Source organism: Gopherus evgoodei, chromosome 3 (genome assembly GCF_007399415.2).
Source record: "Gopherus evgoodei ecotype Sinaloan lineage chromosome 3, rGopEvg1_v1.p, whole genome shotgun sequence".
Lineage (NCBI taxonomy): Eukaryota > Metazoa > Chordata > Testudines > Testudinidae > Gopherus > Gopherus evgoodei.
The window spans coordinates 128,650,418-128,664,880 of record NC_044324.1 but is presented as its reverse complement, the minus strand read 5'-3'; the positions used below and the strand labels follow the sequence as shown (position 1 = coordinate 128,664,880).

The 14,463-nt window shown below is 38.2% G+C and overlaps 1 protein-coding gene across 4 annotated transcripts in view; it reads right to left on the bottom strand.

Annotated features, from left to right (window-relative positions):
• TIAM2 (T cell lymphoma invasion and metastasis 2) overlaps positions 1–14,463 on the bottom strand; it is a 126,074-nt gene that overhangs the window by 11,405 nt on the left and 100,206 nt on the right. For all 4 annotated transcript variants that reach the window (XM_030556623.1, XM_030556624.1, XM_030556626.1 and 1 more), the window contains 8 exons: positions 12,106–12,285; positions 10,230–10,298; positions 9,713–9,838; positions 7,180–7,288; positions 6,137–6,316; positions 4,241–4,359; positions 2,105–2,213; positions 730–788 (listed from right to left, as the gene is read on the bottom strand). In XM_030556623.1, coding sequence (XP_030412483.1) covers positions 730–788; positions 2,105–2,213; positions 4,241–4,359; positions 6,137–6,316; positions 7,180–7,288; positions 9,713–9,838; positions 10,230–10,298; positions 12,106–12,285 — 951 coding nt within the window. The remainder of the gene's footprint in view (positions 1–729; positions 789–2,104; positions 2,214–4,240; positions 4,360–6,136; positions 6,317–7,179; positions 7,289–9,712; positions 9,839–10,229; positions 10,299–12,105; positions 12,286–14,463) is intronic.

Below are 14,463 nucleotides of genomic sequence, written 5' to 3'. Positions count from 1 at the left end.
AGTCTCTGCAAGTTATTTCAAGACACTCCCTTGACTTGTTTCCTTGTGACCTCCTGGAGAAGAGAGAGTTGGATGTATTTCAAGTAATTGGGGAATATAAAATGAGATACTTAGCTGTAAAGTGAAATTTAACTATCCCAATTAAATAAGTATCTTTTCATAATACCTTTCATTCCAGAGTGAACTATGTACTACACACAGGGATTGCTTTAGCTACATGACTCACCAGTTTAGGACAGGACATAAAGAATGCATATTCAATTGATACTTTAGGGGGAAGTGATGTAATTGGCAAATAACTGAGTTTGAATTATACCAGAATACCCAGGTTAATGAAAAGTCCCCTGGGTTCTTTAATGACTCTCAAAATGATTACATATTATATCTCATCTGACAGAAATCACCTCCCAGCAACTGGCTGGGGCATTAGTTCGCACAGAAATGTGCTGCTTATTGAATCAGTAACACAACCTGTTGCAACATCCAGACAGTCCGCCAGTTTCAGTCAAATATTGAACACTGCAACCAGTTTAGCCTGTGAGAGCAAGCGCAGCCCACTGTGATATGGCTGCATTAAAACAGCAGCTTGTACCATTCACTTTTCTTTCAGTGTTGGCATATTCAATTTTGAATCTTAGTAGCGACCATAGATGATCTGGTGGTCCCTTCTGGCCTTCAACTCTATGCATACACATCTATAGCTTGAACTGAAATTATTGCCAGACTTACCAGTTTCTTTTTCAGTTTGCAGTTCTCCTTACATACCAGTATGACGGCCCGCTTAAAAACTGAAAAGAAAAACAAGAGGCCTCTGATTGTAGGTCTAGTATTCAACAAAACAGACAGTTCTTTCTAGTTATCCACAATATATGGGGTACTCGTTGACCCTACACACACAAAAAATTCCCATAGCAACTGCTTAAACTGTGTGATACAAGTCTGTCTCTGTCACAAAACTACTTTCTTAAAAGAATTAGGGATGAGCAATACTGTTTGAAAGCCTATCTCCCTGTATCAGGATTACAGAAATTGGCCTTTAATAAATGTAGATGTACAAATTGGAAACGTGATTGTGAAGAAGCAACATGCCAGCAACTTCCCTTGAGGGGAAGGAAAGTGTTGCAGAAAAAAAGAGCTCCATTAGAGATGTCAAATCTGTTCTTTGTTGCAGTTCAGCATTTCCTTGGGAGCGTGACAGCCTTCAGAGCTCTCCAAATTCCTGATTAGCTCTCTAAAGTATTACCATCATATCTGAGTGCCTCACACACAATGCCCCAGTGAGGTAAGGAAGTGCCATTATCGCCATTTTGCAGACGGAGAACTGGGCACTCAGTGAATTACCTATCGTCACTAGGAAATGGCTGTGGTGGAGGTGGGGAATTGAAGCCAGGTTTCCTAAGTTGCAGGCCATTACTCTAACCACTGGACCATCCTGCCTCTCCTTGTACCACTGAGACATTTCCCTTTAGGGACAGGGTTTGGGAATTCCCAGTGCCTGGCCCAACATGTTCAGTATAAATAAATCACTGATTAACACAGTTGGATTTATCTGTGGGCAGAGAGGTGGTTCCTCCTCATGCATGCACTTCAATTTCAAACAGAAATGCCCACTTACCCTAAAGGCTACCCACAACTGTTTTTAGCCCACCCTCAATTCCTACATAAATCGGCTGTGTTTGAACTAGTTGAAGTTCAAAGTCTCTGTTATTCATTCATTTAGCTGATGACTAACTCAAACCCTCAAAGTTACTCATGATCTTCAGCTACCCACATAGGTGTATGCCATATAATGGCAATGTTTGCAGAGATGAGCTGAGGTCTTTGGTGATAGTAGGGCAGGCAGAAGGAAAAGCCATCACAGAGAAGTTAGTGTGTGTGCTACTAATCTCATTTCCAGGTATCTAGACCTCTATCATCTACATCTCAATGACATTTCCAGGAAAGGTTTCTGTCCTCCATATCCAGGACCACCCCAACCATTACATGGCTATAGCAAGCTTACATTTTATAGTTAGTCTTCATTAGTACAATGGCAGTTGTCATATTTTACTAGCTAGAAGATGTACTAGATATCTTTAGGGTTTTCTCTTAATAGGACACTAACCAAACACTGTAAGTTCAAGGTCTTTTCTTGCTTTGCCCAATGATGGGAAAGGATTCAACCAGGAAACAGTAGAGTGCATCAGAAGTTCTCCCATTGAAAGTTCTGTGACCTGTATTACATTATAAAAAAAAATAAGTGCAATTAATGTCTTGAACAACAATTATCAACCACAAATGTTAATGAGTGCAAGCTGATAAATAAAAAGTATGCCTGTGTTTAATGTTGGTGTGTTTACTCTGTGTGTGTGTAAGTAATCACTGAGCCATGGTTGTGTAAACAGCAATATATTTAAAAAAATACTGCCCATAAAAATAATAGCACACAACTTATGGAAGCTGGGTGATTTGCCTCTTAGAGCTTATTTTTGCTACTAACACTTAAGCTGAAGAACGTTATGTCTGACTTGAAGTTCTGTCACTGAGATACAGCCACGTGTGACATTTCTTTATCATCCCTTTCATTTCTATAGATTAATCAATGTATAAGACCCTTTCACTGACTGAATTAGGATATGATTGGTTCTCTTAGGCTTTTCTTTCTTTTGAGCAGTTCTTTCTCTCTCTTCCAGAAGAGAAACAATTTGGCTCATTTACCAGGATGAAACTTAAAACAATGAAATCAGTAGCTGTCGCACTTTTAAGGAGCAAGCTAAATGGTTGATCCACTTACACATCATTGGCCACAAATGGCTAAATCTAGTGAGCTTGTTGGCCCAGTTCTGGGAGACGTTATGCTTTCACTAGTTTTCTTTTTAAATATTGTAGTAAAATAACCGATTAGAGGGGTGATAAGTACACATTTTACTTGGATGCACATTCATGTCTAGAGCTCAGATCAGAGCAAATAATTTTGAGATATTAGTAACAAAAAAAGCCCTTCATAGATGCTAAGGGTCTCTCACACCAGAGAACACATTACAAATATTAATGGACAAAAATAGCCATTTCCACAGGTGGTGTATATTGGGGCTGCTCAACTGAAGTCAGCAGAACTATGGCAGTTCATACTAGCAGATGTGCTGGCCTATTATACCAGCTAATGTTTTTTTGCACTGATAAACAGCCATGTATGTATCAGCACTAGATGAATTCAGAATGATGGTAGAAATAGGCATTATAATGAATCTAGATCCTTTTGATGAAAAAAGATTCCATTTTCTGAATTCTAAATGCTCATGCATAAAATCTGACCTCAAACCCTGAGACGTGGATAATCTACAGCAGCGGTTCTCAACCAGAGGTACATGTACCCCTGGGGGTACATAGAAGTCCTTCCAGGAGGTACATCAACTCATCTATTTGCCTAGTTTTACAACAGTCTACATAAAAAGCATTAGCAAAGTCAGTGCAAACTAAAATTTCATACAATGAATTGTTTATCTTGCTTTATGTATTGTACACTGAAATATAAGTACAATATTTATATTTCAATTGATTTATTTTATAGTTATATGGTAAAAATCAGAAGTAAGCAATTTTTCAGTACTAGTGTGACACTTAGTGGTTTTATGTCTGATTTTGTAAGCAAGCAGTTTTAAGTGAGGTGAAACTTGGGGGTACGCAAGACAAATAAGGCTCCTGAAAGAGGCACAGAAGTCTGCAAAGGTTGAGAGCCACTAATTTTAATTGTTTTCTTGCTGTGAGTTACAGTGGCTGTCTGCTCCCATCTCCCTTTCATGGCAGACCAAGAGAAGGTTCTGGCAGCAGTTTGTGTAAACATGACAGCAACTGCTGAGGTCTTACCTATATGAACAGTTTATTTGCAGCATGGGGTGTAAATCTACCTTGCACTTCCCTGCTGTGCACAAAGTATCTGCGTGGTCCCTACTGATGTGCACTAAAAGTTCCCCAGTGCACTTTGAAAAGATAAATTTTAGTGCACATCAGCAGGGTCCACAGGGACCGTAGGGTGTGTGAGGTAGGGTGTTGTGAGGTATATTTACACCCCAACTTGCCATGCACTGTTTGTATAGACAAGCTCCTTGAGAAGGAAATTTGATGGGAGAGACACAAAACTGAACATCCTGAACTCACAGTTAAGATCCCCTTCATGACTTCAATAAAAGTTAAGTAGACACAGTATTGTACAAGATTTCATCTGAAGTATGAATAATATATGTTCCATTCTTTCTCTTACCTCCTTCTCTGTTCCACTCTGATCTGCAACCAGTTGGTCAAACACAGTACCATAGTCCTCATATATCTTCTGCATCTCATTGATGTGACTGGCTACTTTTTCCATTGCCTTCAGTGCTTCTGAAGTTTTTAAACAAATCCATCATTTACCAAACAAATAATTCAGTTTCATTTTATAAATGCATGATTTTTTTTTATTAAAGCCTAGGAGAGATTTTTATTCAGGGTCAAAATTATTCAAGGTCTCAAGTCACAATGTTCCATGACCAACAATAATTATGACTAGATCAGTACTTTACTTAGTCATAGTAAATATGGGATCCACACTTGCAGATCAGCATATTCAAAGAGCTTCTTAGTTGGTGTTTTAAGTACCTCAAAAGACTGAAACAAATATTTTAGTAAAAAAGCTACCGAGTATATAAAACTTCAGCCTGAGGACCTGGTAGTAAATATAGCTGTGGTTGTGGCACCATTAGCATAAACAAGAATCAATGAATAAGGCCATTAGGAGCTTCAAGTGTGACTACAGCCACACTAAAATAAACTGTTTGCATGAGTTTGTAAGAAGTGGAGCTTGGCTCAGCACAGGAAGACTTGAGAAAATATGGTAGCCAACCACATAGGCTCCTTGCGTGTTGCATCTTGGGGAAAACATTTGTGAGGTTAAATTCTATAGACCAGCTTTTTAGAAAAAATTATTATTACTACAAGAAAGGCATTGAATTTCAGCTGGATTTTGTAATCATATATAAAGGGGTCGGAAGAGGTGAGGTTCGCTTCCCCACACCCTGCCAACTCTTAACTGAACATTCCTTTCATATTTTGGTGTCAAGTTTATTCCACAAGCAACTCATCTTAAGATAGCTTTTCTGCATCAAAAACTATTTTCTTTTTTAAGAGTTTCCCCAGCTCTTGGGGTTTATGGCACAGTTGCACATTTGACTTTAAGCGGTCAGGGTTGCTGACATCTGTATTAACTGGCATCTACTCTTAATCCTCCACAAGAATAAACAGTAAAGTTTCTATCCAGCTCTATTTGACGTCAAAGGAATGTTTTGCCACTGGCACCAGATGAACTAGTATGTGGCCATACCTAATAAACCCGTTGCTTCGATGTTAGCCTCACCTTTCTCACAACAGATTTTTGCTGTCTATGTTGTGAAAATGAAAAAAAATTAACCCACAAAACATTTCCTCAAAAGCCTGATCCTTCAGATGCTGAGTGCTTTCAAGTTCCACTGAAGTAATTTAAAATCCAAATAAAGGATCAAATGGGAGTTTTGGTTATGTGAGAGCTGGAGAACGAGGTCCTAGAAAATAATCAACCCTACTTTCTTTTCTGTTGTGCTTAAACAGGTGGTCTTTTCCTTTCTAAATGGGAAGATTGCAAACCTCTGAAGTCATAAATCCATCTCTACTAAAATGAGAGTTACAGGCAAGTCTCTCATTGATTTGGCTGAGTTTTTTTTAAACATATTTTGACAGTGAATAACAACCACAAGATGGAGCTTTCTTCACCATTTCCTAGCTCAAAAAAAAAAATGTGAGAACACTGAGCTGTCTTGATTGTGTTCCAAGAATAATACAGAGTGCGAAGCTTGGTCCCAACCATCATGGCAGCTCTTGGCCATATCCATTTTTTTCAAAGACATCCATACACTCCAGCACCCAGTAGGATTTTTCCTGGAAACAATGGAAAGCAGCTTGCTCTTAATCACTTTCTTTTTTTTTTTTTAAAGGAGAGAAAGGAAAGTAAGTATGATTCTCTCTTGGATTTGAGAAAACTTTCCAACAACACAAATTCTGCTGGTTTGCAACAGTTGCACAATTTTAATAAGGCTTGAAACTAAACTGAAACTCCCTTTAGTCTCCATTGAAGAATGAAAATTGATACCTGTCAGATGATAATGCTCCTCACTCTCATTATCTGTCAAGGACACCAGCTCCTTCAGGAGCAAGGGGTACTTCAGCACTCTCTGGACAGGCTTGATGAGATACGACTCCAGCGTAGAAGAATGCTGTTTTGTGGGGTTCCGTGCATCCAGAAAGGCCTTAAAAGCTTTATCTGTTTTGGCTAAATATAGAAAGGGAAGCTGGTCAATTCAATGGGGAAGTCATAGAAGCTAATTTGAGACCAGATGAACACAATGCTTCCAATTTTTAAAAAAGACTTTTCATCTGCATTTCAAACACTGCTTAATGCAGAAAATGAATAATTAATTGTGGGTTTTAATAGCATAATAATTACAAGTAACACATTACAGAGAGAACAGGAGTACTTGTGGCATCTTAAAGACTAACAAATTTATTTCAGCATAAGCTTTCGTGGGCTACAGCTCACTTCACAGAAGCTTGTGCCACAAGTACTTCTGTTCTTTTTGCGGATACAGACTAACACGGCTGCTACTCTGAAACCTGATATTACAGAACTGACAGTTGCTGAGTGAGCATCTCCTGCGCATAAATCTTTCCATGTACTGTAAACTTGGTCTGCTCCAAAGCAACCAAACACCAAGATCTCAGTGTGAAAGAACTAATTTATCACTTTCATCTCAACCTACACTTAGTTCTTTGCAGCTTTGACTGACACAAACCCTCATATGTTGCTCACACACATACACCCAAAAATAGATCTAAAAGCTGCTGTTTTTTTTTAAGCGTGAACTAAATCTGTAGACAGCACAGCCTTATGGGAAGAGCTTCTGTTGCTATTCAAGCTACTCTGGAGGTGTTACAAAAGTAAACTTCTATTATTGCCTCAGATCATGATTACATTTCAGCAGCAGGACAGTTCACATAAAAAGACCTCCCACATCTCCTTTTTAATATTAGAATTATCCTGGGGCACAAGCCTCAAATTGCTAAAACTATCTTCAAATAAATCACTATAAGTAAAGTCATACAGATGAATTATATCAATCCAAGAAAATGAATTACCTCGCTCAAGGACTTTCTGAACTTTTATGTGGTTTGCACAGAATCCACTGTACAGTTTGAAGTGGTCAGCATAATACAGGAAAGAACCTCCAAGTGAAAATAACAGTTTCTGAAACCCAGATAATCAACATATTTATTTATTTCATTATTAAAATCTTAATTAAGGCTCTGCAATGATTTAGTTAGTTTATATTGTGGCCCCATTTTGAAGCTAGGGCAGCTTCTGTTCTGAACTATATTGGCAAGGATGTATTCTCTACATAGAACCATAAACCTAATTTAACAACTGAAATCACTGCATACTAGATCATTAAAGTGTGGTTCCACTCTGAAAAGCCAGATAGTCTTGTTAGAGTCTGTATTTGTTTTGTTTCAAAGGCTTTCCTATAAATGTGCTCAGTTTACAACTGAAAAAGGTGGTTGAAATGCATTTCTCCAAAGGGTAAGTGTTTGAAAAGCAAGTATACCCTCTCCAACGTATGGCTGTATAGGTGAGAGAGTTCTAGTAGGATACGGGGCCTTTTGGCTTTAGGTTATAAATTCAAATCCAATCCAGGTTTGTAGGTAAAATTTGTTCTCATTTGACAGTTGTTCAGTGGCCCACAGTAAATGATTGGACGGTTTCAGCCAGTTCCCTGTGGATATCACCAAAACAACCACTTCATCTTGCAGCCAGCCTCAGCCTCAACTGGCAGCCAGCCTCAGCAATGAAAGCCAGCACTGTGAGAGTGTGGGAAATGACTCTCCCCTCATTCGTCCCTCCAGGTCAGGATTAAAGGTGCATCAGGGGAGTAGTGTTGTTCATGATAGAGAACTTCAGTCTCCAGTGCTGTCAGAATGACATGTTTCATGAGCATTGAATTCACTTTTTAAAAAGGAAAAACCAAGGACTTTTTTTTTTAAATTGAGCTTTCCCTATTTATTGTGTATCTTTAGGAAATAAGCTAATGAAATACATACAAGGTAAAGATTAATACTGTAATTATCTGCCATCTAAGTGCCACTTCACAGAGCAATCCAAGAAAAAAAAATCAGTAGTTATAATAAAATTCTAGTGTTTCTCCATTACTCATTTCATCTCCATATCTCCTCTCTTCTCCACAAAGAAAAATCACAGCTAGTGTGAGCCTGAGTGTCAATTTAAAAGTGTGAAGAGACAGTTTTCCACCACATATACAAATAATTCCCTGTACTCCTCCACTCTCCTTGCCCCAGGTATGTCTGGATAAGTTACACCAATTACTTCATCTTTGATTCCTTTCTCTGCCAACAGCGTCATGATTCTGCAAAAATAAATCTGGTTTGATGTGTCTGCTGCTTCACAACAGCACATTTTATAAATGGAGCTTCACACAGACACAATGGGATTCCATTCCTGAACTTGCATATGCAAACACATGCAATCATTTGCTCTTCAAAAACCCCGTTTATCCCATTGGAAAGGTAGCGGGAAGTTTACTTTACACTGACAGTATTGCTTCTTATACAAGTATTAATAACTGGTCATGCTGTTGAATACACTTGTGATTGACACAAACTCTAACAAATACCACGTGACGGAGCTTGTGGTGTTGGGATGAATATGGGCGCCTGTATGGTTGAAAGGAAAGTAGTGGCTGATACAAGAAGAAGGTATAAAAAAAATCTGATGATTTTCAAGCCTGTTAACATCTTTTTTGAAAGGTGGTAATTCCTGGGTGCCTTTGTGTTTCCTTTTTTGGATGAAGGTAAGACTGGGAAGGACTGAGAGTCCTGGGGACTACCAGGGCAGGAAAGAGATCTTATTAGAAAACAATCCACAGAATGACAGAGTAAAAAAGTAGGAGCCGTTAAAAGAGGTGGGAAAGGGACAAACCAAAAAAAGTTAGCAACAAATTTTTTTTAAAAAACCGTCTTTTTACCCAAAGTTTCTTTAGTAGAAGTCAATGCATATCTGGGAGACACAGCAGAACTGTCCCCTAGTTCCATAACAGCAGTCATGGGATAGGAGCCCATCTCTTGTGGGTGGTGAGTGGGAGTGGTGCTAGTAAGGCACGTGAAGAACCACACAACAGGCCATATTCTGCCTTCAATTACACTCCCAGGGCCCTGGATGTGAGAGTACTCCATTGACTACAATTGGGGTTATTTGTATCATGTAGCAGGTGAATTAGACACTATCACTTCAACGATTGCATGGGGCATAATGCAGGGCAGAATTTGGCCAAGTAATAGTGACCTTGCTATAAGAGAACACAGCACCTTTAAGCATTGTGCATTTATAGAATACTGACCATCTAAATCACTACTTGTTTCCAATGGCACACTGTGCACCATGGAAAAGAAAAGAACTAAAATGCAAAGTTAGCCTTTATTTTTCATTTCTGAATTCAGGCAGTGCTCAAATATGTTTTTGCAATAAAAAGCAAAGCTTTTTAAACATATAAACAGCTACACGGAGAGAAAGAGAAGGAGAGAGAGAATAAACCTAAATACCAGAACTCTGCACAAACTTCCAGACACATTACAATGAGTTAAAAGACCACATGTTTACCCGAAACTGGGATGGGGTTTCCAGTGTGTTAAAATCTGAGGAGGAAGAAATTCCATCTTCCAGGGTCTCCAAAAACACCTTCTGGAAATTCAACATTTCTGGCAAACTGCCAAACAATGACTCCATCTGTGTGAAAAATCAGACATGACAGACATGAAGTGTCCAATTTTACTGGATGCCATGAGGAGACAATCCACTGAAGAGAAGCTATAAACAAAGGGAAGCCACAGGTCAATGATTTTTTGTTTTCTTAATTATGGAGCGATTGCCAGCACTAAGAAAAAGTGGCTAAAAAACACCGAAGTATTTTTTAGAAATGTTTTAGTCAGGAGAACAATTACCATTACAAAAGATGTAACTAATGTGCTAAACAGAAAAACACAATAGTATATGCTCTGTTGTTATGCTTGTTGTTTGCTTTCTCTGTCATGTTCTCAGCAATGGGAAAGCCCAAGTGTCAAGTGATTTTACAGACAAAAAAGAATGAAGAAAACATCTTTTTTAACCATTGCCTCACCTCATCTTGGGTAAGGAAGGTCTCATTTTGAAGGGGTTCCAAGTATAACTCAAAGAGGCAGCTCAAATCCTGCAAGAAAAAGAATTTGCTCAGCTTTATATAACAATTCAAAATGTGCTGCATTTGAGAGCTGTGTATAAAAATCATGTTCAAGAAGAAAACTGAGAAACAATTCACTTTTTTGCAACACTAAAAACTGTTTTTAGTTTAGACACAAGCTAATCTGAACCAAACACTGAAGCTTTATCAGTTTTATAATCCCAAACTGAACAGTGTAACAAAGAAATGTTGTTTTAGGGCAGAGAGGTATAAAAATATTACAAAAGATGGCTTTATGAAGAACACAAATACTGAAATATGTGAACATCATCAAGGTTCATAAGCATACAAGTTGGGTGAACAGCAGCAGGTCCATTAAATACTAGTATTAACATCAAAATGATGTGTAGTGTTTTTAAATCTTATTACACATTAAAGTGCTTTGTTATATTTTCAGGGCAACATGATTAAGGGCTTTTTCAGTCATTTCTTCACAGAATTGAAGCTACTTTGGAAGACTTACTATGTCACATCAAAGTGCGTGGCTGCCTTGTGGGTCAATGCGGCAGGGCTTTGTGACTCTGAGAAAAGAAGTGGCACAATTTCTTACATAGAGGGCAGAATGTGTGTCTTCTTGACAGCCCTGCACCAAAATGTTATGACTTGCCTGATCTGGGATGTTTGACAGCTATTACACCACACTTCAATGACTTCCATATTAAATCACAAGATAAAAAGCATCTGAATTGTCATCCTTAAGCTATTTGCTTTTGGGGGGATCAAAATGAAACTATTTGATTACCAAATGCCTGCACATAAGTGGATGCATCCAAATATTAGACAGGATTTGGTCCTGCCATGAGGGCAGGGGACTGGACTCAATGACCTCTCTGGATGACCTTCCAGCCCTACAATCTATGGGCAAAACCTGAGCATTGATTAAAGTGGTCCCTATACAAAAAAGAGCAGTTGGACTTCTTCAGGATCCATTTTATGTATATATACCTAGTTTGCTCGAGGAAGAATAGATGGAGATAATTGAGATTTTTAATGTAAATATATTGGGAACCTTCCCTCCCAGACTTCCACATGCATGTTGATTCCAGAAAATACCTGCACCTAATAGCATATATTTTGAGCTTAAGTGTTAGGTTGGCAATACTGCGGATTGTGAACAGGCTTCTTCCTTGATGAAGGTCAACAAATCCAAGCTTCACACAAGACTTTCAATTGAAGTTACTGCTTTTGGAATCCAGAATTAATTAGCTTGGGTCTAGTCAAAGAAGGGCCGTGCATTCAAAAAAAGTATGGCCTTATTTACTAATTAAACAAATTAATACTACTAAAAACATCTGAAATTGTGCATTACGTGTTTTAGTCTCCCTGGCTGCTGACTAAAAAATAACCATGCATTGACCAATGCATTAGTTTCCATGGTAAAAGACATTCTTCGTAACCAGAAGAGCCAATCTTTAAAAATATATGAAAGCTTAAATTCTTGAGAAGTAATGAAAAATGCATCGGATGACCTGACAGGACAATCTGAATCCTCAGATATTGCAGATGCTCTCTGCCTATGAATTTACACTCCCCTTTATATAGGAATACATCTCAAATTGCCTGAGGATCTGAAATCTTAGGGCCCAGTCCTGCAGCCTTTACTCACAAAAGGTAAATCCATTGAAGGTGATGTGAATGCTCATGTGAGTAAGCTCAGGCCCTTTTAGTGGTGAGCTTATACACCTATAAGCCTGAAAATGTACAAGTATAGTATTGCAAACCACCGCAGACCTCAACAGGAAGAATACAGAAAAAAACCCTCCTATTTAGCTATTACCTTGACATATGATTTCTCAGTGTCCATAAGTTCTTGGATGACCTTTCTCAACCTATCTGCATCAGACAGGGCTCGTCCCAGTGGTCTCAGGGGTAGATCTTGACTGTCCTTTTGTCCTTCCATGCTGTTTGCCTGGACTTCAGGAAAATTCTGACACAATGTAGTGATTTGTTCGGTGCTCTGTTGGATTAAAAGTAGACACATTTGAAAACATATGACAAAATGTAAGTGCAGCCTTTTTTAACTTCCTATAAGGAAAGGGGATTCACAGATTCATGTTTGCTCCTATTGTAAATTCACTGGGCCATATCATGCCATTGATTTTTTTAAGCATAACTCCCTATTGCTTTGAAGGTATAATACAGCATAAAAGAAAACAATCAATGGCATAATGTGGTCCTTTACAAGAAATATTGCTTCACAGATCAAAACAGTAAAATTTGCAATTTTCTAGTGACCTGATCCAGCATTTTTTGTATTGATTTCCAGGGATGTTTGAAGTGTGCAAGATCATGCTCAATTTGCAGCATCTATTTTGATACTAAGTATTGTCTGAAGTTACTTTCTGTATGATCTATTTCTCCTCTTTTTTGCCACATTCACTCCAGAGAGCTAGGAAGTAACAGAAAATAAAATGTTCTTTACCTTTCTTTTTACGGGCAAAATGTAGTTTTTATTTATCATCTGCTTCAGATTATTGACTTTCAATAAGACTTGAGTTTCTTAGTGTCAAAGTCACTTTTGAAAATGGGACTTAGGAACCTAAATCACTTAGGCGTGTTTGAAAATTGTAACCATAGTAAAAAAGGAGATAAAAACAGTTTTTCAGGCAGCAAGAAAGGTGGAGATGAAACAAACAGGGTAGTGAATCCTAGAAGAAAAAAATGGCAGAAAACAGGAGAATGCCTGCTGACAGTGCAAGACTGTTTCCTAACATACCTCAGAGTGCTTAGTCTAGCAGTTTTAAATTACACAAGCAATAGGATTTCCAACACTCCTATATGTCTGACTACAACTTTATACCATGAGCAGCACTGAGGTATCTGACTACCTTCTGCATATGTGGTATATGACTACCCCCTTAGAAAGGCTATTCCACAGTCCTCATTCTTAGACAATTTTTCATGATAATCAGCCTATATTTTCTATTGTCCAATTCTACCCTATTACTCGCAGGTATACACCTCCTTGTATCACACTGAACGGTTCTCCCTCTCCCCAGTGATCATGTTTTCAAATACTTGTACTACTACTACTCTACCTGGAGTGTCTAATACTAATACTAGATTGTCACAAAATGTTGTGCCATATCTTATATTCTATTTAGGAGATCAAATCATAAATGAAATCTGCTGCACACGCGTGTGTGTCTGTATACAAATGCTTCCTTCATGGTTCTAAACTAAGGCACTGATTCAGCAAAGCAGTCAGTGCAATATACAGCAGCTCTTAGGCTGCTCTAAATTACTTCAAAGGTCATTTCAGCTGGCCCAAAATTAGGGATTCAGAAAGATGGCTCCTTTCCACTCCCTTCCCTTCTCAGCTATTCTGAGTCCAAACTCAGCACAGCATAGACTTTAGTCCAGAATATAGAGCTGGGTGTCCTAAGCAATAATGTCAGGCTAAAACCTGAAACAGAAACTACTAAGGCTTGCCATGTTATGGTGTAATCCAATGGACAAATATACAGTAGTTCTGATCTTTAGGGAAGCAGCCACAGTTCTTTGCCACATTTCCTATAACAATTAGGCAACATGCATCACATAATTACATCATAAATTACACCATAAAATCCCAATCAATTATTGGACAAAACAAATATGCATTCCTAACATCGAGATAATTTTTTTAAATGTCAAAACAATTGCAATGTATGCCATATCAATGTAGGACTTTCCAGTCCCTGGATTTAAATGGCTATTATTCTCACATAATGCGTACAGTACCTTGCATCACTAATGCATGCAAGCATCTACTACACAATCCCTGTGTAATGACAGCTCTCAGGACCGTGGAATCTAGTTAAGGTCCATATTTACAGAACGAAATAGGATTTGACAATATACAGTATACACTGAATGGCATCTGTTGAGATTCCAGCTTTGTCTTGCTGAAATTTGTCAAAAATCACACACAACTCTGTGGCATTAAAAATAGCAGTGTTTGGAAGAAAAAAAAAACTATTCCTTGCACTCAGCAAATCATGGATTAATTTTAAGAACCTTCACAAGATGAATTTCCAAAACACTTGAGTTTTGTCTCCTTTGTTTCTGATGTCAGAAAGTTTGACATTTGTGTCATAATGACTTAGACTTCAGGCAAAATACAGCTCAAGATTTGTGTGGGCAGCTGTGACTG